Consider the following 27229-nt stretch of genomic DNA (forward strand, 5'->3'; position numbering starts at 1 on the left):
ACACCTCTGCAAGTACGGCTGGGCCAGAAAGTCACCCATGACCCCTCTGCTGCTGTACCAATTCCATAGCCCAGCCCAGCTGCTGGGGTCCCAGAGGGGTGAGTCGGGGTGGGCACTCATCTCGCATCCCGGTATGTCAGAGCTCTGGTCTGAGCCCCTCGGAGCAACCTTCACAAGGTGACTCAGCCTTGACCCCCACCTGCCCACCAGGCTCAATGGAGACGCAGCAGCTCAGCAGGGGTGTTCCTGTGAATTTGGCAAACCCGCTGCTGGAACCCCCTCCCACTGGCCTCTCCCCTGACCCTTCTAGAAAGACTCACTCTGCAAACAACCCGTAAAGCTCTAGAGCTGAGAACAGAATGCTTTCCCTGGTGATCTAGTTTGCTTCCTCTCAGCAAGCAAACGAGCTCATTTATTGCTTTCCCCTGGCTGCCAGGAAGCTCTGCACAAAGCTTTGTGCCGCTCTAGCTTGCCTTACCCTGGTGCCTGTGATCTAACTCTTCCCCTGCTTGTTTCTTTTATTCTATTCTCATGGTTTTGCTTTTGTTCTCTTCATGGTTTTTATTTGTAAGCCAAAGACATGTGTCATTTTTTAAGAAGTAGGTGGAGTAACTGTAGATGTTTAGGTGTGCTTCGCCTATGCAGGGGATTGAGTGCAATCTTGGGGGTGCCCACCCCCGGAGCATGGATGGGAGAGCAGACCCAGGGCCTGGAGCCCAGGCCTGGAGCACCCTCATGAGACTCAAGGCTCCTGGGGACAGACGCTTGTGTCCTCCGTGGGCCGGGGACCTCATCTCTGCCTCCCCCATCTCCAGTGCTGGCCTCTTGACCCGGTGGCGAGCGGACATCCTGAGCACAGGTGCGAAAACCAAACCGTGTCATGCAAATCCCATCACCAAGGGGCCCAAGAGCTTGCTGAGAAGTTGGAGAGTTGGCCTGTAAAGAACTTCTACCCAGTTTGTGCCCACCCAGGGCCAGTTGTGTTTCTAATAAGAACTTCTACCCAGTTCACTCTTTTTCTTCTTCTTTTTGTTTTTGTTTTTGTTTTTAGTCGAAACTGGGTTTCACAGACTCAGTGACCATTAAGCAGACTGAACCTTTGCTCCCAGAGAATGTTCTCCCGCCCTAGACCCCCAGCTGGGGGCTGCAGCAACATTTTAAATGGGTGATTTAATCTCTTTAAATCTTAGTTTGTCTGCTTGTAAAATGAAGAGGTTGGACTGAAAGTTCTTCATGGGCCTTACTGGCCACAGGCCTTCGAGGGGCTCACAGTGGAAGGTTCTAATGGGATTCTGAGGCCCTGGGATGTAGCCAGATGCAACCACAGATGTCCATTTCCTGGGCTCACAGCACCTTTATTTGGAATGAGTGGGAATATCCCTCCCCATCGCAGTCCGGGCCCCATGGGCGGTCTTCTGGCCACAGGGTGGCAGCTCTTTGCACACAGTGGGGTGGCCCGGGGTGTGGGCACAACCCCTCCCACATAACTACAGCTCCACGGACCAGCAGGAAATCTCTGTTCCTGGGGAACCCTCTTGGTAATCCAGTTTGAGCAATCTGGGATGGATACGTGGACAGACAGAAAGATAGGTGGTCAGCAAATCTCAGGTGTGGTGGGAAGAGAGGGAGATGGCTGGGGTTAGGAGTGTGGAGGGTAGAGAGGCTGGGAGCCTTAGAATTTCCTCCAGCACAGGACGACAAGGCCTGGTCACCCAAGTGGACCCAGCTGTGTGTGGTCTTCAGGGCCCAGGGCTCTGAGAGTTTGGGAGGAATTTCCTACTGTCCCCGACTCACCCTAGTGATCTCTGGGCTGGGGTGTTTTTTGCAGGTTTGAGCTGACTGTCCTCTGTGAGGTCACTGAGAGCTAGGTCAGAGATATCTAAAGTATCAACCTTTGCCCTCACTGTCTCTAGGTTCCAGGCAAGGACAGAGGAGTAGGGCCACCCACCAAGCCCAGTTCCCAGCCTCTAGGCCTCCACACCCGGCTAGGCTCAGTGGCCTGCTTGCGCAGTCACCTGGTGGCAGAGTAGTCACGGCCCTGAACGCTCAGTGTTCGCCTGCTGTCATCTGCCGCTGCTGGGGGCCCCCAGAGCACGCCCTGGTAGAACTGGCCTGAGATACAAAGGGCGGGTCAGCAAGAAAAAAGATGGAGGTTGGGAGACACAAAGAGGTGAAGGGCACTGCCAGTTCGCAGGCAGAGGTGGCTTCTGAGGGTGCCCTGAGCCGTGGGCAACATACCAAGGGTCCCGCCAACGTGGCTAGAGAAGCGGTCGGTGTCCCGCAGAAGGAGCCGGAGTCCCTCCCCAGGACCGTCCCAGGGGAGCAGGCCGATGGTCACTTTGTCTGGGCTGCTGAGCAGCAGGAGCCCCGCCTTGTCCATGGTCATGTTGAGGCTGTGGGGAAACCCCGCATCCTGAGCAATCGAGGTGGGAGTGGCCCTGGGGGGGACGTCCCTTAAATGTTCTGGGCTTCGCTTTCCTCACTGGTAAACTGGGACCGTCTTAGCGGTATCTGGTGTATTATTTATAAGATAAACCAGATTCCTTTCCCTCCCTGGTTTTCTTAGATTAGTTTCTCATAAATTAGTTTTATACGATTTAGGCAATCGTCTGATACATTCATTCTATCCCCTTCGTTTTTATGGCTAGTGCCACTTCCTTCTGATGATTAGTGTTACTTATGTCTAGAAGAGCAAGTCCCTTTTCATCCTATCCTGTCCTTTTCTACTTAAGATAAGCTTTGAATGTCAGGCTCCTTAAAGCATGTTGAATAAGACCCTGCTGTTAACTCAGGTTATTTGAAATGGAACTGCCCTAAATTTACACTGTCCTTGATTCAACGTACAAGACGTGGTCTGTTTTCCCTTAGGTGTTATCTTCTGCAGCTCATGAAAGTATTTGGATTTTCTCTCACTGCAGGTGTTAGGAATTCTTCATTCTACCTTCTAGTGTGCACGTCCAGGGCACAGAAACTCTTGTCATTCTTTGTGCATTTATCAGATAATAGGAGACTTTAAGATCTCTTATGAAATTGGATGGTTTTCGGGTAAGCCCCTCAGATTTTCTAGGCACCCACTCATTTGTCAAGTGGAAACCGGTCTCTACAGTGTGGCGCAGTGAGAGGGCAGAGGACAAGATTCTCCGTGCTCGGTATAGGCTGGGGTGTTGCGCACTGCTCAAAGAGGGCCAGGGTCCTTGGCCCCACTCCCAGGCCCCTGGTAGCCTCCAGAGCTGGCAAGCTGCCTCTGGAAAGCTCTGTGGTGGGGCAGCCTCACCCAGAAGAGGTGGCCGTCCACCTCTATGCTAAGGATGACATCCGTAACCTCCCCCAGGGAACAGTGCTCTCTGGCTTCTCATTATTGTCGTCATTACCTCACCACACAGACAGCACGGCCCTCCCCTGTACCCAGTGGGCACCATACTGTCCAATGGGCACAGTACTTCTGGATCCCATCCCCTCATTGGACCTTCTCCTCAGCCCTCTGACTCAGGGCTGGGTGATTGTCTCTAGTTACGAGTGAGGAAACAGAGGAGCTAAGCAGCCTGCCCAGGGTCACACAGGACTGGCAGTAGAGCTAGCTCCAAACCACACTGTGCCCCACGTCGGGTAGTGACCCGGGTGAGGTGTGAGGGCAGCTGGGTCCCAGCACAAGCCCTCTGTGACCTCCAGAACGGGAGGGTATGGTGCAGGGCTCTCTGCGGGGGCAGCCCACCGCAGGAGACGCATGCTCCGCCACCCCATCCCCAGGCGCATGGGCCCAGATCACCTAGCAGCAGTCACCGGCCAACTAATGTGGCCAGAGAAGTACCCAGTGGGGGGCATACCCAGGTGTCACCGAGAACAGTGTCTCTTTCCACTTATAGGCAGAGTTTCTTCGATTTCGAGTCACTACCACGTGCTCAGGGGAGGCGCGGACCTGCAGCTGGGGGTTCTTGAAGGTCACCTCGATCCACGAGAACTGGGCCTTTTCTGTCTCATACTGGCCAGTCACCTCAACCCCTAAGAGGGCCGGGAGCACAGAGGTCAAGGCCGTGGCCCCAGCTGGGCGCTGGCCTGGATGACAGGTCCACCCAAACCCCTTCTCACCGGCTCACCTTCTCAGTCCCCTTTTCCCAACACTTCCTCCCACAACCTCTCCCTCATCCCCTGGTTTCATGTGGCTTTGGAAGGGCCCCCGAATCCTCAGCGATGGCCACCTTCAGACGAGCCCTTTGAGAGGGCAGATCCTGTCTGAAATCAGGGAATATTCATAAAGCCCCCATAGTGTGGCTGGCCTGATGAGGTGCTGTGGCCAAGAGCGAGATGGAAAACGAGTGATGCCCAGCCTCTGGGAGCAAGCAGACCACGGCCTGGTGAGATGAGCGGTAGACTGGGTGGATGTGGGAGGAATGGGGGAGCCGCAGAGGCTCATTGGCTCTGGGTGGCTCCGCAGGTGTGTGTGAGCATCCCCGAGTGCTGTGTATCCTCACATCTGACCTGACACTCGGTTCAACCAGTAGGACCCTTCTGGGGTTAGGAGTGCAGGCCTGGTCAGCACACCTACCCCTTCCTCCCATTCACCTGCTCCACACCCTCCAGAGTCCTATCAGTACCTTCCAGGGCTCCGCTGCTGCTTTTCCCTTCCTCTGCCCAGTGGGCCCCCACTCGTCTGCCAAGGCCCAATCATTCCTGTATGACCCCGTGTAGCCTCCCCTGGCCCTCGGACAGCTCTTGTCTCCTCCTCTGGGCTCACTTCCGTGTCGCTCTGGGCATTGACTATAGGCCTCTGAGCTTATGTGTGCCCAAGTCTGTCTCGCCACCCCTGAAGTATGGCAGTGCCTGGGGACAAGTCCACATCTGGTCTCCCTGGAGTGCCCAGGCCACCCGGACCTGCATATGTGATGTTCAGGGGAAAGTCTGTGGGGTGGCCGTGTAAGTGCAAGTGTCAGTGCTCAGAGGCAGGCCACACTGTGATCTTGGGACAGGCCCACACGGGGTAAGGTGTGTCTCCATGGGCTGTGTCCCATCATTGTCTCTGGGGTGGTTAAGTTGGGAGTGAGTGGTGTCTGGGTCTCTCTGGGTGGATGATTGGGTGTGCACCTCTCACCTTGGTCAGGGTCTGAGAGCAGGTTCATTGGCCCCTGAGAGTGCTTGATGTCCACACAGAGAGGATTCACACTCTGTCCGGGCAGTGTCAGGATGACAGGAGGTGCCTGGATGGGGGCTGGGACAGCAGGTGTAGTTCCTAGAGCAGGTAGAGCGGGCTGGGAGGTAAGGGCAGGGAGGGGGCCTGAGGGAGGCTGGCAACCTACCTGGGGGTGAGCCTGTCTTGGCTGGTTCTGAAAGAAGAAAAAGTCTGGATTTAGACAGCCCCTTCCTGGGGAGTGGGGGAAGAGGTGAGAGATGGAGAAGCAGATGCCCGTGGCCAGGGCTCCCTCTCAACTTCAACACTGGGAAACCCACGTGATGTGTCTGCAGAGCTCCCCGAGGGTTTCCTCTCCTGGTGTCTATGTGTCATAGTGTCAGAAGGTATTGCAGGACCTCTGGCCTTGATTCTCAAATCCACTTCATCAGGAGTGGAGGGGGCTGATGGTGCCAAAGCAGGCATTAGTGCAGGGGCAGCCAGAAACAGAAAGGAAGAAGGTAGTCAGGATTGAGAGTAATCTTCACATCCTCCAGCCATCGTTGCCACCCGCCACCCCCCCGGCCCCACAACCCCTGCCATACATACATCCAACTTGGAAGAGCCTCTGTAACGAGATTTTCAAACAGGAGAGCACACTATTAGGGAAAACGCAGAGGACATGGGGTCTAGCCTGACTCTGCCGTTTCTGAATCCAGATTTGGGATTGGAAAAAGCTCAAGGGACCACTGTTAGCTTTGGAAATGGAGGAAGCCTTCCCTTTCTAGAAGGCTCCATCCTGAGCCAGCCTCCAGAGTGTAATGAATCTGATCCAGTGAAAATAAAGGACACATTACTTCAGGGCACCTGGGTGGCTCAGTCAGTTAAGCGTCTGACTTTGGCTTAGGTCATGGTCTCACAGTTCGTGGGTTTGAGCCCCGTGTCAGGCTCTGTGCTGGTGCTTTACCTCTCCAACTCTACAGGCAGGTTTAATGATCACCTTAAGGAAACTAGACTCTCAGAGGGTCAGAAAGTGGCTTACCTAACAACATGTCTGGTAGCAGCAAGTCCCTAACCCTCTGGTAGGTTAGATGATGAGATGGAGAATGAACAGGTCTTTGTGGTCCGATTCTCCCTGGGTTACCAGGCGCCTTCCCAGAAGGTCCAGCTTTGGAAAAGTTGACACACACACAGTCTTCTCTAAAGTGGTGGTGTGGTCCCCCCCCAGCCTGGGCTCTGGGACCCACCCCGGGAGAGGGATGTGGAGAGGGCGGATGGCTCCCTTCCTTGCACTCATCACTCTGGGAGCCTCTCCTCCCATGGCCAGAAAAAATTCAAAGTGGGAACAAAGGACCCTTCTTGAACCCCTCCGCCCCTGCCACTGGGATGTCAGCCCCCACCCCCAGTCCCCATTTCAAATTACTTGGTCCTCTATAGCCGCTTCTTTCGGTAAGGAAGGAGTCTGCATAGCTGCTCCCTAATCAGACATAAATGGACGTGAGTCCCAGCCCCGCCAGCCAGCCAGGTGAGCCAGGAAAGTCACTCCCCCAACAACCAGAACGGAGCCCAGTCTGTGGCCAAGGTCACGATTCTGTCAATCTCCCACCCCTCTCCCCTCTCCTCCTTTGCCACCTGTTAATCTAGACCTTCTGTCTCCCATGGTATGAAATCTGGAGAGAGGAAGACCTGGAAATCAGAGGGACCTGGGTTTGCTTGTTAGATGTACCTTTCTGGGGCCTGCAGTTGAACAGGGATTGTATCCCTAGTGCCCAGGGCAGGCCCCAAATGGCAGCCAGTATCTGAATGAACAAAGTGACTAAATGCACCCATTTGCTTAGGCAGACGACACCCCCTGCTGGCAGTGGGGTTGGGCTGGAGAGGCCCTGGCCAGCAACCTCGTGGGGCTGGTGCCTTAGGTCCTGTGTCAGCCAACTGTCCCCCAGCCCAGCCTTTGAGGCTCTTACCTAAGTGGAAGTACTTGCGTTTGTTTTCTGGATAAAACAAAAAGAGAAAGAAAGAAATACACTGTTAGAGTGATTTCAATAAATTTGACATGCTTGTATTTAACCTTGCTTTCCAACCCCAGCACTAAACAGGTGCAGTGAACTCTGGGGTCAGGAGACCTGGCCTCAGCTTTCATGTCAATGAAATGGGAGGAGTCTCCCGGGGCTCCTGGGAGATTAGGGGTGGCAGGGTCGGGGTCTTGGTTGGGATGCAGAGGAAAGGCTGCGGAGGGTGCTGGGTCAAAACTGTGCTGCCAAGGAGGCCGGGGTCCTGCTCTCACACCCACCGGTTTCCACGGGCTTCTCTGCAACTTCAGATCGTTCTTCGCCTTCGGGTTTGGTGACCACCATGGACGTGAGGGGTGTGACAAAGCTGTACTGCAGTGACAAGTTCAGAGCTCGGGTCTGAAGGGCCTGCTTCTCAGCATCAGATGCCAAAATCCTGCAGGTTGAGGACATCACAGGTTCAGCAGGTCCCTGGATGCCTTGTCAGAATCTCCCTCCCTTCCAGACCCTTCTGGGAGGATTCCACTGGGAGAGTCTGGAGCTCACACATGGTGCCACAACCCCCTCTCTCTGGACTTGGGAGACACCCTGTGCCCGCTGCTCCCCCACCACCCCCCCTCTCCGTCCCCACCGCCACGGGAAGCTTGTGAAGGTGCTCAGGCTATGTGTAGCTGTCCTGGTGGGCCCTCAAAGGTGTGGGCTACCCACATTTTCTCTAGCAGTTGCTGGATGGTCAGGTATGCCCAGAGTCTCTCCATGAAGCTGTGGAAGATGTACTTGGGGCTCTGGAACTCTTCCTCCTTCTCCGCCACTCTAATTTCCGTTTGGAAGGTGATGTTCTGCATGTGCTAGAAAGAGGGGCCCAGCCGGGGCAGGAGCTGTGAGGGCCTAGGTCTTCCAAGTGCTCCCACATGAAACCTGCTTAGAGCTGGGGCAGCTCCCATGCGTCGGCTGCAAGGACTGCACTACCTTTGAGTAGAGTGGGGCGTGGGGAGGGAGTTTGGGGAATGAGAGTCTTGGTCACAGAGCCTCCCAAGATGAGAAGGAGGTGGAGATAAAAGGTAGCAAACCACCCAAGTGCAACATGGCAGACACAGAACTGGGAGCTCAGGTCAGACGGATCCTTCCAGAGAAAGGGAAATGAGAACGGGATGTGACGCCCAGGACAGTGTAGAAACAGCAGTAGGAAGGAAGTCCAAGTGTGGTGTGTGGACAGAAAGGGTCCCCACATGCATTCCACACTCACCCCAAAGATGGAGACTCTGGGGACAAAGAGGGAAGAGCTTTCCCCAGCAGTCAGTGGCAGAGTTGAAAAGAGAACTCCGGTGTCATGGCCCTGATAGGGCTTGGGGTCCCGTCCACCCGCAACCAGCTATCCTGGCCCATGCTGATGCCCTCTGCTGGGGCTGGGCACTGTGAGATGGAGGCAGCAAGGCATATGCCGAGCTCCGAGTGACTGCTGCATCCTTCCCCAGGGAGGGGGCTTCTGGTCTGGGGCTGCCCTGCCCACAGCCTGGGAAGTGGCGGGAGGTGGGGGGACAGAGGAAACCCCACCTTTCTTGCCATTGCTCCCCACTGCAGTCGAAGACCTTCTCAGTGTGGATCAGATCCCGCTACCCCTGCTGGAACTACCTCCTCTGTCTCTCACCCAGTGCCAGGCCTCCCCACACTGTCACATGCAGGCCACCTGCACGAATTTCGTCCTATCCACACATAGAGCTATTTGCTTGATGGTTTTGCTTAAATGAACTTTAAATAGACTAATACTGTTTATTTGGCCCTGTCCCAAGCAATAATACCTGTGAAATCTTAGGTCTGGGGTTCAAGTTCTATTTTTCAGGAGACACATTAAAATAAATACACAACTACTAAAACAAACATGTTTGTGAACTACCCTGAGTCACCTTGGGTCTTACACTTCGGGAACGCCTGGCCTTTAGGTTCATATTAGCAGCTAACATGAATGAAATATTTACACTGGGGCCAGACTGTAATCCCCACAGCAGTCTTACAAGGTGGGTAGAGTGACCTATTCTGATTTTTACACAGGAGGAAACTGAGGCACAGTGAGGTTAAGTGATTTGTCCCAGGACTCACCTCTGGGAGGTGGCAGAGCTGGGTCTGAACCCAGGCAGGCTGGCCATAGATCACACACTGCCCATCCCACTACTCGGCCACTTCCTCTGAGGTGAGGCCCGGGACCCCCCATTCTCTTCTGACTCACCTACCTGCTGTTCTTCCCACACACGCTGCCTGCTTGCCATGCAAGCCTAGAATGTTCCTCCATCATTCCACCGTCTGGCCTGTACCATCCTCTACTCATCCTTCAGTCTCAGCTGGGCCTCCTTCAGGCATCCCTCCCTGATTCCCAGACCAGGTTTGGGTTCCCAGGGCTGCTCCCCTGAGTTCCCGGGTTTGTTGTGTCAGGGACATCCCAGCCCGAAGCTCCTTGCTGGTGTGAGGATTTACACGCACTGTCACTGTCGGGAGGACAGCGTCCCCAGGGCCTAGAGAAGGACCTGGCGCAGAGCAGGTGCTGTTTCTCTCTGTGGAATGACAGGGCCTCCTGTGGCACAGAGGCAGGGGAAGACTGGGCAGAGACGGCACCACGTGGGGAGCCAGGCTCTTGACCTGGCTGCAGAGGGGCCCCAGGCAAGTTGCCTGCCCTGCCTGGATCTCAGCCTGCTCATCTGTGAAACGGGAGCAGCCCTCTCTGCCCCACTGCAACCTCAGAGGGCAGTGTGAGGACAGGAGGGAATGCCAGGCCTCTGGTTCTCTCAGGAACAGCAGCAGCACAGACGGACTGCTGAGTGTCATCTCTAAGTGGGAGACAGCACTTCGTGACTTGCTCTCTCAACTGCTGGAGCCCTGTGGGGCTGGGGTGTGAATGAAGCCCTTCTGACTCCCTGCTCCAGCGGCCTTTCCCCTGCAGAATGGCCGGCCACACTCACCAGATGCCCTCTGACTTTGGCTGAGAGCACATCAGGGCTCTGGTCCTGGAGCTTCCCAGCGACCACGATCTCGGAGCCTTTGAAGAGCAGCCGGAAGTTGTCCTGCGAAACCTCCTCCACAGCATTGCTTGGGTACTCAAAGGTCACTGCTGTCAGCAGTGGGTTGGCCACTTCCTGGTAGAAATCCTGCAAGGTGGGGGGGGGGGGTGTCACGAGTGCGGGGCTGGGGTCTGCCTGCCCCTCTGTGCCATCCCTCACTCAGGGGCCACCGGGGACACTCTGGCACCTCAAGCTGCAGGGCAGAGTCCGAGTCCTCATAGATGCGCCGAGCCAGGCCGCCGTTGTCCAGTGCCATCTTCTCCAGGAAGGCATAGCTGACATCGAAGCCAAAGCCCAGGCAGAAGAGGCTGTACTGGCCAGCTATGGCTTCCTGCACGTTCTTCTGGATCCTCGCAGGGTTGGTCTCTCCTGGGCCCAGCAGTTTGGGAAGGGGGTGGGGGGCATGAGAAAACAGCGATTTGTTCAATGGATACTTCTGGACTCTAGAGACCCCCCCGTCCCTGCCTCAGGTTCCACAGCAAGCCAGGGGAAGGCCTCAGCAGATCCCTCTGGGCCGTGTGCCCTGGAGTTGCTGGTGGTGCCCTCACCCACAGTGGGGTCACCATCGGTGAGCAGGATGATGAGGGAGACACTGCCCGCGGGCAGCAGCTCCTGCCGGTTGGCGTCACTCAGCAGCTGCACGGCCATCAGCATTGCGTCGTTGATGTTGGTCCCTGGGGGGCACACACTCAGGATGGCTTCCAGCCCAGTGCCTCAGGCTGGGCTTGGTGCCCCAGAAGCCCCCACACCATAGTAGGGCTACAGAGGCACTCACCGCCTTGGGCCTGGATGCCGGCCACATATCTCCTGGCCTGGTTCACGTCCTCGGCTGAGGCTGGCACCAGCAATGGCTTCCACTGGGTTGCATCCCCGCTGAAGCTGATAAGGTTGAACTGGTCTCTGGGGCTGAGGTCATCCAGGATCTTGATTAAGGCTTCCCGGGTCTGAGCAGGAGGATCGGAGACAAGGTGGGTGTCTCAGTGGAGCCTCCCTGGGCCTGGCATCCTGTGTACTTGGGCTGGCATCCCCGGACTTGCATGGTGACTGCTCTAGAGCCAGGACCTGCCGACACTCTGACCAATCTCAACCCCTGGGTACCCCATACTCAGGAAGATGGAGGAGGGAGAATCTGCCTACTGGGCCGGAGGTGATGGCGTGAGGCATGTGTGAGTTTCCAGAGTTGTGGTCTTAACCTGTGGGACCCACCTGTTGGATCTTCCTGCCCAACATGGAGCCGCTCTTGTCAATGACAAAGATCACATTCTTGGGTATTGTGGGTAGGCCCTCGGGGGCAAAGTAGTGTACAAAGTAGCCATTTTCAATCTGTGATCAGAGTGAAACAAACCCAGGTAATAAGAGCTGCAGCCCTGCCCTGCCCCCAACCAGCCTTCTCAGCTTAATACTTGGGTTCCTCTCTTCACGCAGCCCCATCTGTCTCTGTCCCACCGCTAACTTCCTCAAATCCTCACCATCTTCTAGGGCTCAGTCCAGCCCCTCTCTTGCCTTCCCTGCTCATGTGTGGCCTACTAGAACTCTACCCCCACTTTACCTCCTATTTGTTTTAGTATTTGAGGCAATTTATCCTAAAAGGTTTAGACATAACAAACCTGAGATCCGTTAAAAGAGGAAGGACTTGAAAAACAAGGTCCATAGTGGGGCACCTGGGTGGCTCAGTGGGTTGAGCTTCTGACTTCAGTTCAGGTCGTGACTCACGGTGTGCGAGTTTGAGCCCCACGTCATCAGGCTCTGTGCTGACAACTCAGAGCCTGGAGCCTTCTTTGGATTGTGTATCTCCCTCTCTCTCTGCCCCTCCCCCACCCACACTCTGTCTCTCTCAAAAAAAAAAAAGTTAAAAAGTTTTAAAAAACAAGGTCCATCAAAAGAGTAAAGGGAAAGCACAATGAAGCCAGAAACTTGCATGAAAGAAGCTACTGCCATTGGACATCAAACTGAACTGTGAGCCTCCTGCCAGCCAAAGGCAATAAAGGAAATCCTGCAAGGCATCTCTTTAGCAGAGATGAAACTTCTGTGCCTCCAAAAGAAAATTGTTTCAGGGAAACATAACAAAATTGCTTGTTTTTGGTCTGTGCTGCCACTGGTTCACACTGATGAGTAGGGGCAGTTACTTTGCCTTTCCTTCTAGAACATGTAAGCTCAAGCCCTTGAGTATGGATGGATTTTCTGGTTGCCCCTATTCTCGCCTGGAGCCCACACACCTGAATGGAGCCCCCGGAGAGGGTCCGGTTCACATCGTAGCGGATGATGAAGTTGCCATTCAGGACTGTGTCCTCCTGCCCTGGTGACTTTTGCTGGGAGAGTGTGGGCTTGAATCGGATGTGAGCCTGGGAAAGGACAGGCTGGGGTTGAGAAGAGCCCCATGGCCACACCCACCCCATCTGAAGCAAGAATTCCAGGATATGGCCTTGGGCCACAGTCCAGGGAATGTTCCCTGAGGCTGAGCTGTTGGAGAGAATGACTCCCCATAGGGGAGTGGGGGAGTGAACCTCTGCTCTTAGAGCTGCACCAGCAGGGGCCCGGCTTAGGATATGCATGATCCAGCTGGCGGCCCCTTTCCATCCATGGGGCCCTCACTTAGGTTCCTCCCCACAGCCTTCTCCCCACCAGGGCGAAGGTGGTCTCCACACCAGCACCTACCACCCTTCTCTGGGCCTTGTCCTCCACCTCTGCCAAGTGGCAGCATGGACACAGACCTCAGAAGTCCCTCCAGCACAGAGATTCTGCCCAGTTGTCCCGCTCTCTGGACAGACTCATAAGGCTGGCCGGATAACAGGCCCCTTGGTACCCTTGCCTGCTGACAATGGCAGGCCCACCTTGGTCTTGTTCCGTGAGATGGTGAGGGCATCTGCCAGTTCGTTGGTCATGAAGGTGCTCTCTGTCTCCAGAAAGCTGATGCCCTGAGGCTCAAAGATGTGAATGTCCATCTGGAGGCAAGAAGCGGGTCACTGGGTTGGCAGGGAGCTGGGGCTGGGCCTCCGGGGAGGCAGAGGGGGAAGGAGGGGCTGCCCTTAGCAGAGCAGGTGTGTTCCTGGAGACCTCCCGGGAAAAGGCAGTGCCAGTACCTGCAGATGCTTGACCAGCTGCTGGGGCTGGACTTTCAGCAGCAGCTCATACACTTCCAGACGCCGTTTGAGCAGCTCCTCATACACTAGCTCGAAGGTGACCTTGGCAGAGGGAGCCACATTGACTGACACCTGGAACTGCTCCATCTTTCTTCCGGTGGCCCTGGGGGAGAGGGACGTCAGGTTTGTCCCTCCAGGCCGGGCGGGGGTATGGCCACTGGAGGCTGGAGAGGGTCTGAAGGGCTGGAGGCAGGGCAGCCTCTGCCCCCACCCCCCTGGGGTCCCTTCCCACCACCATCTTTGGCTCACTTGATGAGGCCAGCACTCTCTCCCCTGGCCACGGCCGTGCTGTACTGCTCCTGGGCTGCAGCCTTCTCCTTGATGTTCCCGGGGTAAGTCACACCGTCGATGATCCTGTGGCAGGAGGGGAAGATTTGTGGAGGTCCTGATAGGGGCAGCCCACTCCAATCCCACTTCCTCTAGGGAGCCTCCCTTGACTCGGTGTGCCTCTTAACAGAGTGACTCCTGTCTCTGCCTGAGGCCATCCCTGTTTATTATGTACTTACTGTATACAAGTCTGTGCAGGACCCCAGGTGGGGAGGAGAGCTCTGCATGCTATGCCACGCCTCCATCTACCCTGAGGCGTGCACAGTGTTGGCAAACATGTGTTTACCGAACACACAGGGGAAGGAGGCTGCAGAGGAGGCAGGACTGAGCTAAGTCCCAGCCTCTCTTCACCCTTGCAGTCCGGCCCCACATCCCAGCTTTCCCTCTCATCTCACAGCCTGCTCCCAGAAGAACTGGTCAGTCACCAGTGAGCTTTCTGGGGTGCCCCTGTGCCCAGCCCTGCGTGCACCTGTGTGGGGAAGACTGGGAAGGAGAGAGATGCCGGGCTCCCAGGTCAGTGGGAAACGCAGCACTGAAAGCCTCTGGCCCCTCCCCCTGCCAGCACAGGGCAGGGGGCTCTTCAGGGAGGTTGGCCTCTGGGGAAGCAGGTGTTGGACAATGGGTGGACTGGACTCCCAGGGGTGTGGGTCCCACAATCCTATTTTTGGGGACTAGAAAGAGCTACCAGGGCTTCTCCTCTGGAATGAAAATGACTACTCCAGATCCTCCTTGGGAGGCGAGCAGGGACGTGTCAGGCAAACACAGCCCTGCTCCACCTGGGGGTGGCATGAAAGAGTGTGCAGGGGTCGGCGGGGGTAGCCAGGGCATTAGGACCCAGTGTTCCTCCTCCCCAACTTCCTGACATTCCTGGTCATAATTTAACCCTGGGCTAGGGATGGGGCTGCAGAGTGGGCTGCAGGGCTCCTGCTCCTGGACGCCCAGCTGGGGCGCCAAGGCCAGAAGGCTGCCAGGCTCCGGGCCCATCACATGCGCTGAGAGCCCCGGGCTCGTGCCGCTCCCTGGGCCCAGATTGTGTTGATGCAGGGCATAGGGAAGCAGGGGGCAGGGTGCCCTGCTCCCCAAGCTGGCTGGGGGCTGCCTGCAGAGCGCACACTGCACACAGTGCTCACACAGCACAGGCCCCCGCTCCAGGTTTAGGAGAAGCAGTGGCCAAGAAAGAAGAAGGAGCCGAGCACAGGGACCCAGCCCCCACTATAGTTTTTCAGAGGTCTCAGGGTAGTTTGGGGACCCCGGCTGAGCCCGCTCTCTGTCCCACCCAGCACCCTCCCTGAGTTGCTGGGATCAGCCTCTTTCTGGCCTGCCCTCAATCACTGCCTCTCTGGTGGGGACAAGGACAGATAGAGAGGGTTCTCATGTATTGGACAAACATTGCAAAACATTCAGGAAGGGTGAGGAGGACAAGGTGAGGATCAGCACTGAGCCACAGAGTCCACAGAAATCCCAGGGGTCTCCCAATTCTTGGCCTCTGGCCCAGAGCAGAAACGCCCTCTGCAGTATCCCAGGTGGGAGGGAGGGGACTAGCCTGGCTTGGAACTTCCTCTGACAAAGAGATCCCCCTCCTCAAGGCATTGCTCCATTGTGGGGCAGTCCCAGAGTTAGGAAGTCTTCTGTATTCTGAGCTGGACTCTGCCTTTGGGTGACTCCCTCCTGCCTGGGCCTGGGCCTCAGGATGCCCCAACTCTGTACTCCTCAGAGGCAAAGAAACCAAGATGCTGTGGTTTTCCACCTGTCAACTGGGCAGTATTTGGGGATGGTGCACAGAGGGATGGACGGTGGGGTGGATGGAAGGAGGGAGGGGTGGAGGGAGGGAGGTGTGGAGGGCGGAGGCATGGAACACTTCTGAGAATGTACTGAAGTTTGTGGGTCAAGTCCCTGGTTCCCTGTATTGCCTACAGGCCGAGCACACACACCTAAGGCACACCTCACATCAGAAAGAGAGTCGCTCTTCTTGACTGGATGCCATCGGGGAAGCTGGTGTCATGGTGTTGGGTTGGGGAGGGAGATGAGGAGGAGGGCAGGAAGGTACCTACATGGAGAAGTTGGTGATGAAGGCTCTCTTGGGCAGCTCCACCTGGAAGGTGGCCTCCTGTACAACATTGGCCTTGTTGACCACCCTGCTGGTGACGACTGTGTGGGCAAATCTGGATGAGACCCTGGAGTCCACGGTGAGGCTGTAGATGTCAATGTCATTCTGGACCAATGAAGGAGGAGGAATGGGATTGTCTCAATGCCAGTCCAGCTCGAGGCAGCACTCTTTAAAAAGAGTCCCAGACCAAGCCCTGGCCCCCATCCCCGACTGAGCCACTGACCAGGCCTCCAGCCAAACCCCATGATACATTCCACATGTGAACACCAGTCTCACATAAGAGGCAGCTATGTGCTTCGTTCCCCACCCTTCAAGGCCACGACGGTGGAGCTTGCGGCCCAGTGCGTCTGGGAAGCAACTCTCACTTACTCCTCAGGCAGGGGGCCCTAGATGGGTCAGGAAGCTTCACATTTGATCTTAGCTCCGCCCACTGAAAGGGTAATGAACAAGTCCTGTGATTTCTGGTGACCTCAGCCTCGTGGAAACTGGGAAAAACAGCTCTTGCCTGTCTCCCACCAGGTGCTCACAGGAGCTAGGAGAACTTGGAGGTGATGAGGACCCAGTCTCTAATTGCTGGGAGCCTTCCTCTTTGCCCCCTTGACCTTGCAGCTGTGGACCCTCCTCAGACATATGCTCTCCTCCAGATCTGTGGTCCCCAGGAAAGGACATGTGCACACCAGCTGCCTGCACACGGTATGTTCTGCTGTGCACGCAGCTTAGCACAGAGACAGGTGACTGGCCCGGCGGCTTAAGTATACACGGGAGTGTCTGCTGGGTGGCAGGCACTGTACTAAGTTCTTTATAAATGTTACAGGTTTGAATAGCTTTTCTTTTTAGTGTTTTATAGATGAGGAAACAGACACAGAGTACATAACTCCTGGGGCACCTGGGTGGCTCAATCGGGTAAGCTTCTGACTCTTGATTTCGGCTCAGGTCATCATCTTGCAGTTTGTGAGTTCGAGCCCCGCATTGGGCTCTCTGCTGTTGGCGTAGAGCCTGCTTCGGATCCTCTGTCCCTCTCTCTCTCTGCCCCTACCCTGCTTGCATGCCTCTCTCTCTCTCTTTCAAAATAAACAAACAAACTTTAAATAAATAACTCCTTCATGGCCACTCAGCCAGGGAGAGGTAGACTTGGGCTCATGAAACCCATTTTTAAAAAAGTTTATTTACTTATTTTGAGAGAGAGAAACAGTGCAAGTGGGGGAGGGTCAGAGCGAGAGGAGAGAGCAAGAATCCCAAGCAAGCTCCACACCAAAAGCGCAGAGCCCGATGCGGGGGTCAAACCCATGAACTATGAGATCGTGACCTAAGCCGAAGCTGGATATTCAACTGCCCAACCAACTGAGCCACCCAGGTGCCCCTCGTGAAGCCCGTTCCTACCCCTTTCCCCACGCTCCCCACTGCCGGCCTCTAGCAGCAACTTATTGGGCTGCATTTTCTCCCCGTAAAATGGGACTAGATCTCCCTACTGTTAAGTAAGAGAGGAACCATACAGCCCGGGCTAGTGCCTGGTGGATGGTCAGCACCAACTCTTTGCACACACACCGATCCACGCTCCCTTGTCCACATAATGCTTGCACGTGCAGAGGCTCTCACCATTGCTAATCAGCTCACACCATTCACACTCAGGCCCCCACAGACACCCACTACCTTTTGGGGGGTGGAGGTGTGAAGGACAGCCAGCAGCGAGAGCAGGACCGTCGCGATGCCACAGGCGCGGCCAGGGGCTGAAGTCTTCATTTTGGCTCCCGTGCCTGGCAGGTTGCTTCTGAACTCGAGAGGAAGTGGGGAATGAATTAATAACATGCTTGCTGTCCCGCCCCCGTGGGGGCAGGTTCTGGGAAATTGGGATCTACAAGCCAAAAACTGCAGTTGCCTCAGATAAGTAAACTGTGAATATCCTGTGGACCTTGGCTGGGGACAGGAACATGTACCGAGGAAGAGCAAGCTCAGGTGGGAGTTGGGTATGGCACCCCTTCTGAAAGGTCCACGGTCACCCCAGGCCACTACTACCCCCTATACCAGCCATTGCACCAGCCAGCTCCCTAGGTCTGGGAGATACACCAGTGAACCAGCCTGCTCTCCAGAAGCCCAGTCTGGGGGAAATAGGGATGGCCCAGAACAGGAGGGCTAGGGGGTGGCTTCCAGGAGGCAGGGGGACTGGAGGTCAGCTTGATGTGACGGGGCAGTGAGGGCCCTGATGGCTCTGAGGAGCCACTGGAGTGTCTGAGTGGGGGAAGATATGCTGGGGCCAAGGCAGGATGGAGACACTTCATTTCTGGGGTGAGAGGGGCTGCGTCCAGGGGTCCCCTTCTCTCTCCTTGGGTCCCAGGCTGCTGTCAGCCCCCACTAACCTAGCTAGGGCTCTTGGCTCAACTCCAGCAAGGCCGCCAGAACAAGACCCACACTTTGGCAATACAAACTGAGAACCATAAAGATGCCTGCACCTTGTGGCCCGGAAGTCTCCTTCCGGGTAATTTATTGATAGGAAATTGTGCAACACAAGTCCTGAAGGGGGTGATTCATTGTGGCGGTGTGTGCACTCAGATAGCCTGTGGAGGTCGGTCGTGCCAAGGGAGCCCATGATTCACGGCTTGCGTGAGAAAGCGCAGGACACCCAGCCATCAGCACACCAAGGCAGTGCCACTGTCCTGAGCCCAGACCCGTAGGAATGCACCCGAGGGCCTGGGGTAGGATTACCAGTAGCTTTTTTCAATTTTTCTTTAATAAACTTGAAATGCTGCTTTTATAACAAATAGCAATAAAATGAATAAATATTAAGGGATCCGGACGCAGCTGGTGCTCGCATCCCTGGCGGCTCTGGGATAGCCCAGCTCCCGAGTCTGGCCATAGATAAGGTAAAGTTGCTTCAGGAAAGTGTGGCCAGGTGCCAAGCCCTGGGTTGAGGAAGGAGGGTGACTTGGTGACACTTGTCAGTGGGGGTGGGGAGGGAGGGGAGTAGCCATTTCGGGGGCCCACACAAGGTTCTGAGGCAGTGACCAGCCCCCAAGGTCCCCTCCATCAGTGGCAGGAGCATCCAGGACTCTGGAGCTGTGTCTCTGGCTGCAAGTCAATGTTCCCTTCCAGAAAGCATCTCTGTGTGCATCTATACTGCTTGCCCTTTGGCTCTGAATATGGTTGGGATCATCCAGGGCTTCACACCTGGTCAGCAATCTGAGCAAAGAGGCCCCCCCCCCCCCCCGAGGAGCACGGTGAGCAGGCCCAGGCCCTGCCCCACAGAAGGGCCACTCGGGGCACAGAGCACGGGCCCAGCCTGAAGACAGCTATATAAGGACGCCATGCTGGCTGAGAACGTGGGGAAGGCTCCAAGCAGCCACCCCCACGTGCCCAGGGGACAGGCGGACTTCCGTGCAGGCAGCAAGCAGGACTGCCTATGGCTTTGTCGTCACAGGGGGACAGACTTCTGCAGTCCCCTGGATCTGACAGTTCCACGCACACAGGGGACACTGAAGCCTGAGGACGGAAGAACCACTCATGAGCCAAGGACCTGGAGTTCTCACAATGCAGGCGGAGCGGTGGGAGTGGTGAGGGGGAGGCTCACCCCGAGTCTGAGAAAGGAGCAGCTCAGTAAGCAGACTACCACTGGCCAGAAAGGGGCCTCGACCTGGTTTTGTCTTTAAGGGGTGTGAGCTGGCAAGGAGGTGGTACAAATAAGGGCCTCAGAGGAAAGGGGTTTTGAGGTGACCTGGTCCTGCAGAGCCTTGGGGTCCTTGGAAGCATCTCAACATCTTCTGTGGAAGGCAGGGGGAGGGGTGAGCCTCGGGCCTCCACCTGCTTCACTCTGAGCAGTGTTACTGTGGCCTGTTTTATGCAACAGGCTCCAGCTCTAGTCCCTTTTCAGATGGGAGGGAAAACTGAGACTCAGAAAGGCAGAGACTGGTCTGAAGCCACACAGCTCAGCGCCAGTTCACCACGTCCAAGACTTTCTGGCATGTGGCAGTGGCCGTAATGGCACCTGCCTTATCCTCTGGGACCTCCCAAAAGCCCACAAAGGGTACAGAACATGCCCCACCCCCTACCCCACCTGCCCCTCCCCTACACTGAGCGGCTGTGGCTGGTGACCAACTAACACCCTCCAAATGCTGGAGTCACTTGGGCATCCTCTTTATTGTTCCCCAGGTGCCGGTGCAGACTCCCTGGGCTGAGGGACCAGGGCTCTGAGGGACAGGCGGCAGTCCCAGAGGCAGCAGGTGAGAAGGTGCATTCTGGCATAAAAAAAGTTTTTGGGAAAGGCTCCTGCATCTAGGAGTTGGCAGTGGCGAGAGGAATGGTGTGCACTTCTTAGCCAAAGACACTCTTGGCAGGTCCAGCTTTGGGTTTCTCAAAGACGGTCTCGGTGCCGGTCCGGGTGCCGCTGAACACCGACGGGGCGGTGGAACCAGCTAGTTCTGTGGGCAGGATGGGGAGGTGTGGGCAGGGGCATTTGTGGGGAGCGCCCCCCTGCTCAGGAGCTCTGGACTCAGGAAAGGATGCTGGGACCCCTCTCCCCATCCCCCCTCCCACTGACACCTCCCCCCTCCACCCTCACTGCCCAGGAGGATACTCACCACACTCCCGCATGACCTGGTAGGTCTTGGACTTGATCTCCTGGTTCTTGGCCAGGTTCCCACGGGCCCCCTTCAGATCTTCCTCCTTCACGGGGGGGCGCTTCTTCTTGATGGGGGCCTCCTGAGCACCAGCCTTGGAGAGCCCAGAACCTCATCTTACAACCCGAGGCCTCAAGGGTGAAAGCCCTTTCCTACCTCACTGCCTTGGCCCTGAGACCCCTCTTCTCTGGTCACTGAACTCAAGCCAATTTAAGGCTGCACTCCTCTTCCAGGAAGCTCTCCCAACTGTGCTCCACCCCCGCCTCCACGTCTCTCTCTACCTCCCTCACAGACCAGGAGCATGGGGACCATAGCTACTGTGGCCTGACACTGCCTGCCTGGCCAGGCTCAGGCCTGGGAATGAAGGGCAAAGGGGAAAGGGGCTGGTTTTAAGTGGAGTTTCCTTGGGTAAATTCCAAGATCTGCTCATTGGGTGGCAAGGGCCCCTCAGGGATTGTCTCTCTCTCCCCCAAACTGCCGGCATTTGCCTCGTGCGTTTTGGGGTGGGAATCTGGTGGAAGAATCAGATGCCCGTGAAGTCGGTCCGAAGTCAGCACCCACCCATGGAGCAGGTAGCAAGGAGAACCTCCACTTAGCATGCCTTAGCACTGACCTACAAGTCCATCCCTCTTCAGACTGGGGATATTCAGACTCAGTGCTTATCCTACCATTCAACCCCAGGCGCCCAGGAGTCTGAGGCCTCATTCCTTCTTAAGCCCTGGGGACAGGTGCAGGGAATTCCTGGTCCCTGAGTCTGGGCTGGGATCCTGCGGCAACACAGTACACCCCCTGCACCGAGATATATCCTGCTAGGGAGATGCCTGGGGGAAGTTATGCACCCACAGATCCCGCCTGGCGTGCACGCGCATATGCGCGTGCGCGCGCGCACACACACACACACACACACACACACACACACACACGGCTACAAACGAGTCCTATGGTCAACTTCTTCACACACAAAGGCAGACACAAATTGAAGTATCATACATGTTGTCTCTACCCTCCTGACAAGCCACAGAACACCACCAAACCCAAGATAAATGGGGGTTTGCCGGCAAGCTGGGGCCCAGCGCTGCCCCTCCGAGCCCTGGCCTCCCAGGGGCTCACAGAGCTTCTCGTTACGCCTGCAGTTCAGCTCAGGACACAACTGTCAGAGGTGACAGTGTCCAGCTGTCCATCCCCACCCCCCCGGCACCAACCTGGCCTGTGCCGGGCCCTCCTACCTGGGACATGGTGGGCGTTGTGCGAGAGCTGCTGCAAAGGCTCCCCTCTGGCAGGCAGAAGCCGGTGGAAGAGATCGGGGCAGCGCCAGCCCTCTGGGGCTTATATAGTCCACTTGCTTGTCCCGGAAAGCCACTCCCCTCCTCGATGGGCTTCCTGATGATTCAGGTCCGCACAGTCTGCAGCTTCAGAGTTTATTCTTAGAGATGATAGGGGCTCGCTGAGCACTGCTGCCCGGGGGCCACAGCCCTGTGGAAAAGGACAGCTGGGGAGACCCGGGGCCCTTGAGAACAGGTGCTCTTATGCAGGTGGGAGGTGCCAGGCCTGGCAGTGCGCAATGAGGATTTATGAGTGTGGGTCCTGGAATGTGTGTGGCAGCCTGAGCTGTCCACCTGGGAGAGTCCATCCCAATGGGGTGGGTGTCCCTGAGGGAAGGGAGGGCCCTGGGCAAGGCTGGACCGCTCTGAGCTTATTTTTCCCTCTCTTTTACCCTTCTATGGATTCCAGAGGAAAGAGACTTTCCATCCTGCATGGCAGCAGAGCAGAAGCTTCCTGTGTGTGACACTTGGGAGCACTTGCTCACAGTGAGCACAGCCCCCATGGTTCACAGGTGAGCAGCTGAGGCTGTGACAAGCTCGGGGAGCTGCTTCATCTGTGTTTTTGCCCTCTGCCTGGCTCCTAGTGCAAGGGTAGCAAAGGGACAAAAGGCGGGAGGTAAAGTGCCCAGAAAGGACCAGAAGAAAACCTGCTTTGTGGTAAGGGCACTAGTGAGTGTAGGCAGGGAAGGGCACAGAGCCTCTGACTGGGTGAGGTCACCCAAAGGTGCCTGGCCTGACATTTAGGTTGCTGAAAGCAGGTGGGCGAGATCCAAGCCCATTCCAGGCACTGAACTGTGGAGAGAGGGACAGGCCCAAGGTCTCTCCTGAAGGCCATTTAGCTTTCTGCTAGCTCCTAATAGCCCATCCCTGAAGGGGAGACCCTCGGGGCGCAAGGCAGAACTCTCCACCTGAGATGGGTGTGGGGAGGGGATGTGGGTGGGAGGTCACCCACATTCCAGCTCCTGGTCAGTGTGTGGTGGGGATTATTTTTATCCTTGGAGGCTCCAGGCAGACAGAACCCCACCAGGCACTGACACTTGATTATCCCGAATACCACTCCACTGTTGTCATGCCTCCAATCTCCCCCTCCAAGTCCCAGGAGGCCAATGAGAGGACTGCCAGGCTCCATCTGAGACCAGCGCTCAGGGGCACGGACCCAGGACTGCAAACGGGGCCGAAAGGCACCGAGGGTGGGCCCAGCCTGGGAAGGGTGCTTTGGCATTGCCCCCAATCCCGCCACCCCAGCTGGCTCTTCCCAGGGAGGCACCTGCCTCCCAGCCCCGTGGCCTTGCTCCTCACCCCTCAACCTCCCAGTACTGCTTGCTCCTCAGGGGGAGGTAAAGCAGCTTTTACTCGCCTTAACAGGTAAGTGGAAAAGGCAAGAGTACTTTTAGCTTGTTCCCTTGGCAGATTCTGGCTCCGGTGTGTGTCACGAGGTGATGTAGGTTCATTCACACTTGGCTTCCTGGGGGAGAATCTTCTAACTCACTGGGGAAATCTTCTTGACCCCATTAAGCTGTTTCAACTCCAAAGAACACACAACCAACAGCCACAAGTGATGGTTTTTTTTTAAAAAAATGTATTAAGATGTGAAACTTTATTGTAAACCATTGTACAATGTTAAGTACATCATCTTCCCTTTCATTTCAAAAATGGGTTTCTGTGAGTCATCACTGATTAAACACCCCCACCAGAAGGGCAGTGGAAATAGGCCATGGTTTGCTCACATGGGTCTGAGTTCTAAGAAACATCATGAAAAGAGAAATCAAATGAAACCAACCCACCCACCCAGCCAGGAGCTCAAGGAGCTGACAGCCATTGGACCAGAAGTCCCTCACCAAGAGCAAAACCCTTCAGAGCTGCCAGTGTCGCACAGGGCAAAGCAGAGAGCTCTCCACTCCTGGCTGGAAGTGTGTGCAACATCTCAACGCCAACCCTACACCCTACAAGGTGGCTGCTTTGGCCAATGAGAAGTTCCTAGAGCCGTCTATGTTGGCCTGGCTGTGAAAAGGCCAGTGAGTTGTTGTCTGGAGGCCAGAGTGGGCTCCTGGGCAGCTGACAGATGGGGCCTCTGTGCTGCAGGCCACAGGACTACACTGCCTAGGATTTGAGCCTTATCTTTTCCCTTTAAAGGCATGATAGGACAATACTCGCCTAGGACTCCCTGTTGCCAGGAAGGGGCACGAGTTAAAGTTTGAGGCAGGAGGCCACCAGCATGCCTGTGGGTTAACTAATGGGCCACGGGACCTTATCTCGAAGGTCTTCTGAGCAGATCAAGAAGCCACTGCCGCCCAGGATCTCACCAACATCCTCCTTTGCCACTGTCCACATGCCACTGACAACAAAAGGAAATAAGGCCAACAATGATTCCTTCCATTGAGATGTGACAGTTTTACCTCATCAGGTTATTTCCATCAGTTACAAGAAACTTGTTCATGACCTTGACTTATAAGCTTTCATCATTGCATGGCTTGGCCAAGGTCCACGCTTGGACAGATCAGATGGATAGCACACAATGTCCAGTTGGTGTCTCATGGTTTCTCAAGCACAGTGACACTTGCCATGTGGCTGGGTAAAGAGCTGTACCTCGTAAGGCACCTTGGGGCAGGTGGAGAGGAGACTCATCCCAGGGAGGGAGGGAGGACAGCTCAGGGGAAGTTCTGACCATGGCCCTCTGCATCTGGTCTCTCCTGGGACAGTGTACCACAGAAAAACCCCCAGTGACTGCAGGAAACACTCCAGGGAATACAAACTGTGTGTGTGTGTGTGTGTGTGTGTGTGTGTGTTATACACCCATGCACACACACACACAGGAAGATAAGGCCAAACAGGCAAGGCCACACTGTCCAGTCCCACACACCACAAGGCCCTCTATGATTAGACACTCATCCCCTAGTCAGCCAGCTCTATGACTGTGGCTCAGAGATTAAAGCCCTTATTGAAAATCAGGATACAGGGAAAAACCACCACTCACTCTCCACCACTTTGTCCCCCAAACCCACTGCCTAGCAGGCACTGGGAAGGGCCTTCGGAAGAGCAGATTGTCGAGGCTTACATAACCCCTACTTTCCATCTTTCACGGACTGTGTCTCTCCCACTCGCTGTGCCTGGAGCTCAAGGCTGAAAGCACATCTCTGATTCTGAGCTCAGTAAGGTGCAGGAAACAGCAATGGGCACAGGTTGTTCAGACAAAATGAAACAGGAGGGAAAAGTACAGGGAGCCAGCAATGCCACGAGGGGCTGATGTGCAGCAGGCACAACGTTAGTTCTGGTCTTCCCCAGCACCGATTCTCCAGGGCAGACACCTCACTGTGGCCAGGGACGGGAGGGGGTTAACAGCCTAAATGAGGGCAGAAGCGGACACAGCCTCTAGTCTTGCACGCAATCTTGCCTCCTGCGGCAGATGCCCACTTTTGCAGAGTCGCTGCTCACGGCAGTGACAGGTCCCAGTTCCTCTCAGCCCTCTGGGTCCAGACTCCCATGGGAAGAAGGGCTGAGAAGCCCACTCCCCCTGCCCTGCCCCTGGGTGGGATGTGAAAGGTGAGGCAGGCCCAGGGCTTAACAGTTTGGCTCCCATGCTACAATTCAGACCCAATCTACGTAAGGGCAGCACTTTTGTATGTAGGTCTAAAAGGAAGGTTCTGGACCAGGTGGCCTCTCTGCACCTGTCTCACTTCCAGCTCCCACCTTAGTGGTGTAGTTATCTATTCCTTAACTTCTGTGGCTGCCTCTGGGCTGTGACAAAACCCTGGCTGCTCCACCGTGCTGCTTCCACAGCAGGGCAAGTGCCCAGGCCAACCCATTCCACTGTGGTCAGCAGACTCCTAAAGCTACGGGGGCCTGTGGCCATGATGAGGAGTGGGGCCACTCCCCAGGGAGGGCACATGGGCTTAGAAGCACCTCGCCTACCTGTGGAGGCAGATGGTAAGCTCCTGCACCTCAACCTGCCCCGTCCCCAGCTGCCCTGTATCTTTGAAGGACGTGAGAAACAGGATCACTGGGCAGGCAGGGGTTCCTCAGACTATTGTGCAAAACAAGGGGATGCAGTAAGACAACAGGCAGAGGGCAGCCTGAGAGGAAGTTCCTGGGGCTGGTCCAGCAGCTGGTTCTGAAGGCTGCACCAGTGGGAGGCAAGGAGGCCCAGACTGAATTTTAAACTACAGATTTGGAGGCTCTGAAGAGAGACAGGAAACACACAGGGCTGGCCTCGAGGTCTCAGTTTCTCTGGACACAGACCTCTTAGGCTCTTTTCTTGGTCACATTTAACTAAAACCTCTACCTGCCAGCAGAAAAACCAAGCCACTGGACAGAGCACTTCCTGTCCCACACGCACCAGGGCCCTAGATCGACCTTCAGACCAGCTGCCTCCCAGTCAGGCCTGCCCTACACAGACTCACTGGGTTTGTTCCTTTCAGATAAGGCTTCATCTCCCTTCCTGCTGAGACCATTTACCTCATCTTATCGCAGATTGCCTACAAATATTCCAAATTAACAAAACTCTTGACTTTGTCTTCCCACCAGTTCACATCTCATGGAAGGCAAACAAACCCATTTCTTTGGGGATTAAAAAGAGTTTTTAAATACAATAGTATGAAAATATAACTTAAAAATATAAAAGTCAACAGCGTACGGAAGACTTAAAAAATCTATGTTTTGCCCATTAGTCCCATAGGAAATAAACACATACTCAAAAAACATTAACACTGTGACAGCTCATAAAACCGGCTTTAGAAATCAGTAGTTACAAAGCCATTTCGAGTAAGAAAGCATCGCGGTTCCAACTTGGTCAATGAGTGACTTTTAGCCCCAAACGTGTTATGTGTCCACGTGCCCAGAGCCTTCCGGAAAGGTTCTGCCCACAGCCTGTGTGTGTGCGTGTTTCCCTCCTCGATGCCACCCAGCCAGACACAGGACAGGGCTTCTGGGTCCCTCACAACACCGTCTGGGACAACGACAGACAGACAAAACGCCTCGCTTGCATATTTGGTCAGTGTTTGTAGTGCAACTGAGTGGGAGCCTCCGGCTGCCGCAAACCCCTCGGCGCCGGCCCGTCCTCCCTCTGTCGAGTCACAGTAGTCTGGGAGCGGGCGGAGACGGCAAGAGGGGCGGAGGTAGAAGAGGAAGGGCAGGGAGGAGGGAAGGAAGGACCCGGCAGCCGGCTGGGCCCCCAAACCTGACCCCAGCGCAGGAGTGTGTCACACGGGCAGCCCGAAGCGGTGCTTCTTCTTCTTCGCGGGCTTCAGGGGGGTCAGTCTGCGCAGGTCTTCCTCTACGTCAGACTCCTCCATCTCGTCATCGGCCGAGATCAGGATCTGAGGCGGGGGGCGGGGGAGGCACAGTCTGCGTCACCACCAGCGGTGCCTTCTTCCTCTGCCCTCCCTCCACCCCAGCACCAGGGTGCCTACCCCTGTAGGAGGCCTCTGGTCTCGTGTTTCTTGAGGAAAGGGTGATGGGGAGGCCCCTTTACAGACTGAGACCACCCCAGACTTCACTTACTCTCAGGATATTCACAGGCTACTGAAACCAGCATCGCCTCTCTGGAGTGCTCCCCACTTCTCCATCCAAC

At 55.8% G+C, this 27229-nt stretch overlaps 3 protein-coding genes across 9 annotated transcripts in view; all 3 read right to left on the reverse strand.

The window, feature by feature from the left end:
* Positions 1-1330: 1330 nt before the first annotated feature.
* ITIH4 (inter-alpha-trypsin inhibitor heavy chain 4) lies at positions 1331-17530 on the reverse strand. Of its 7 annotated transcripts, none has more exons than XM_045493146.1 (24): positions 17385-17519; positions 15679-15839; positions 13550-13654; positions 13241-13403; positions 12992-13102; positions 12377-12502; positions 11367-11483; positions 10936-11104; positions 10709-10834; positions 10348-10529; positions 10062-10247; positions 7819-7958; positions 7392-7546; positions 7066-7092; positions 6734-6787; positions 6525-6578; positions 6144-6269; positions 5443-5565; positions 5292-5318; positions 5087-5203; positions 3825-3999; positions 2239-2393; positions 2016-2112; positions 1331-1557 (listed from the first exon to the last, which is right to left on the reverse strand). In XM_045493146.1, the coding sequence occupies exons 1-24, from the start codon at positions 17472-17474 to the stop codon at positions 1488-1490; spliced, it is 2856 nt and encodes a 951-aa protein (XP_045349102.1). In that variant the 5' UTR covers positions 17475-17519; the 3' UTR covers positions 1331-1487. The 7 variants fall into 7 exon arrangements, with proteins under 7 accessions (XP_045349102.1, XP_045349101.1, XP_045349104.1 ...); XM_045493145.1 differs by having other exon boundaries at positions 6144-6296; XM_045493148.1 differs by lacking the exon at positions 6734-6787 and having other exon boundaries at positions 17385-17530.
* A 2313-nt stretch (positions 17531-19843) lies between these two features.
* On the reverse strand, positions 19844-22435 carry MUSTN1 (musculoskeletal, embryonic nuclear protein 1). Its single transcript, XM_045493158.1, has 3 exons — positions 21568-22435; positions 20303-20435; positions 19844-20143 (listed from the first exon to the last, which is right to left on the reverse strand). The coding sequence occupies exons 1-3, from the start codon at positions 21574-21576 to the stop codon at positions 20037-20039; spliced, it is 249 nt and encodes an 82-aa protein (XP_045349114.1). The 5' UTR covers positions 21577-22435; the 3' UTR covers positions 19844-20036.
* Positions 22436-23236: 801 nt separating this feature from the next.
* STIMATE (STIM activating enhancer) overlaps positions 23237-27229 on the reverse strand; it is a 53565-nt gene continuing 49572 nt past the window's right edge. Inside the window, exon 8 of the mRNA XM_045493157.1 lies at positions 23237-26975. Within this exon, the coding sequence (XP_045349113.1) occupies positions 26859-26975 (117 nt within the window). The 3' untranslated portion in view covers positions 23237-26858. The remainder of the gene's footprint in view (positions 26976-27229) is intronic.

The sequence above is a fragment of the Leopardus geoffroyi genome, chromosome A2 (assembly GCF_018350155.1).
Source record: "Leopardus geoffroyi isolate Oge1 chromosome A2, O.geoffroyi_Oge1_pat1.0, whole genome shotgun sequence".
Classification (NCBI taxonomy): domain Eukaryota; kingdom Metazoa; phylum Chordata; class Mammalia; order Carnivora; family Felidae; genus Leopardus; species Leopardus geoffroyi.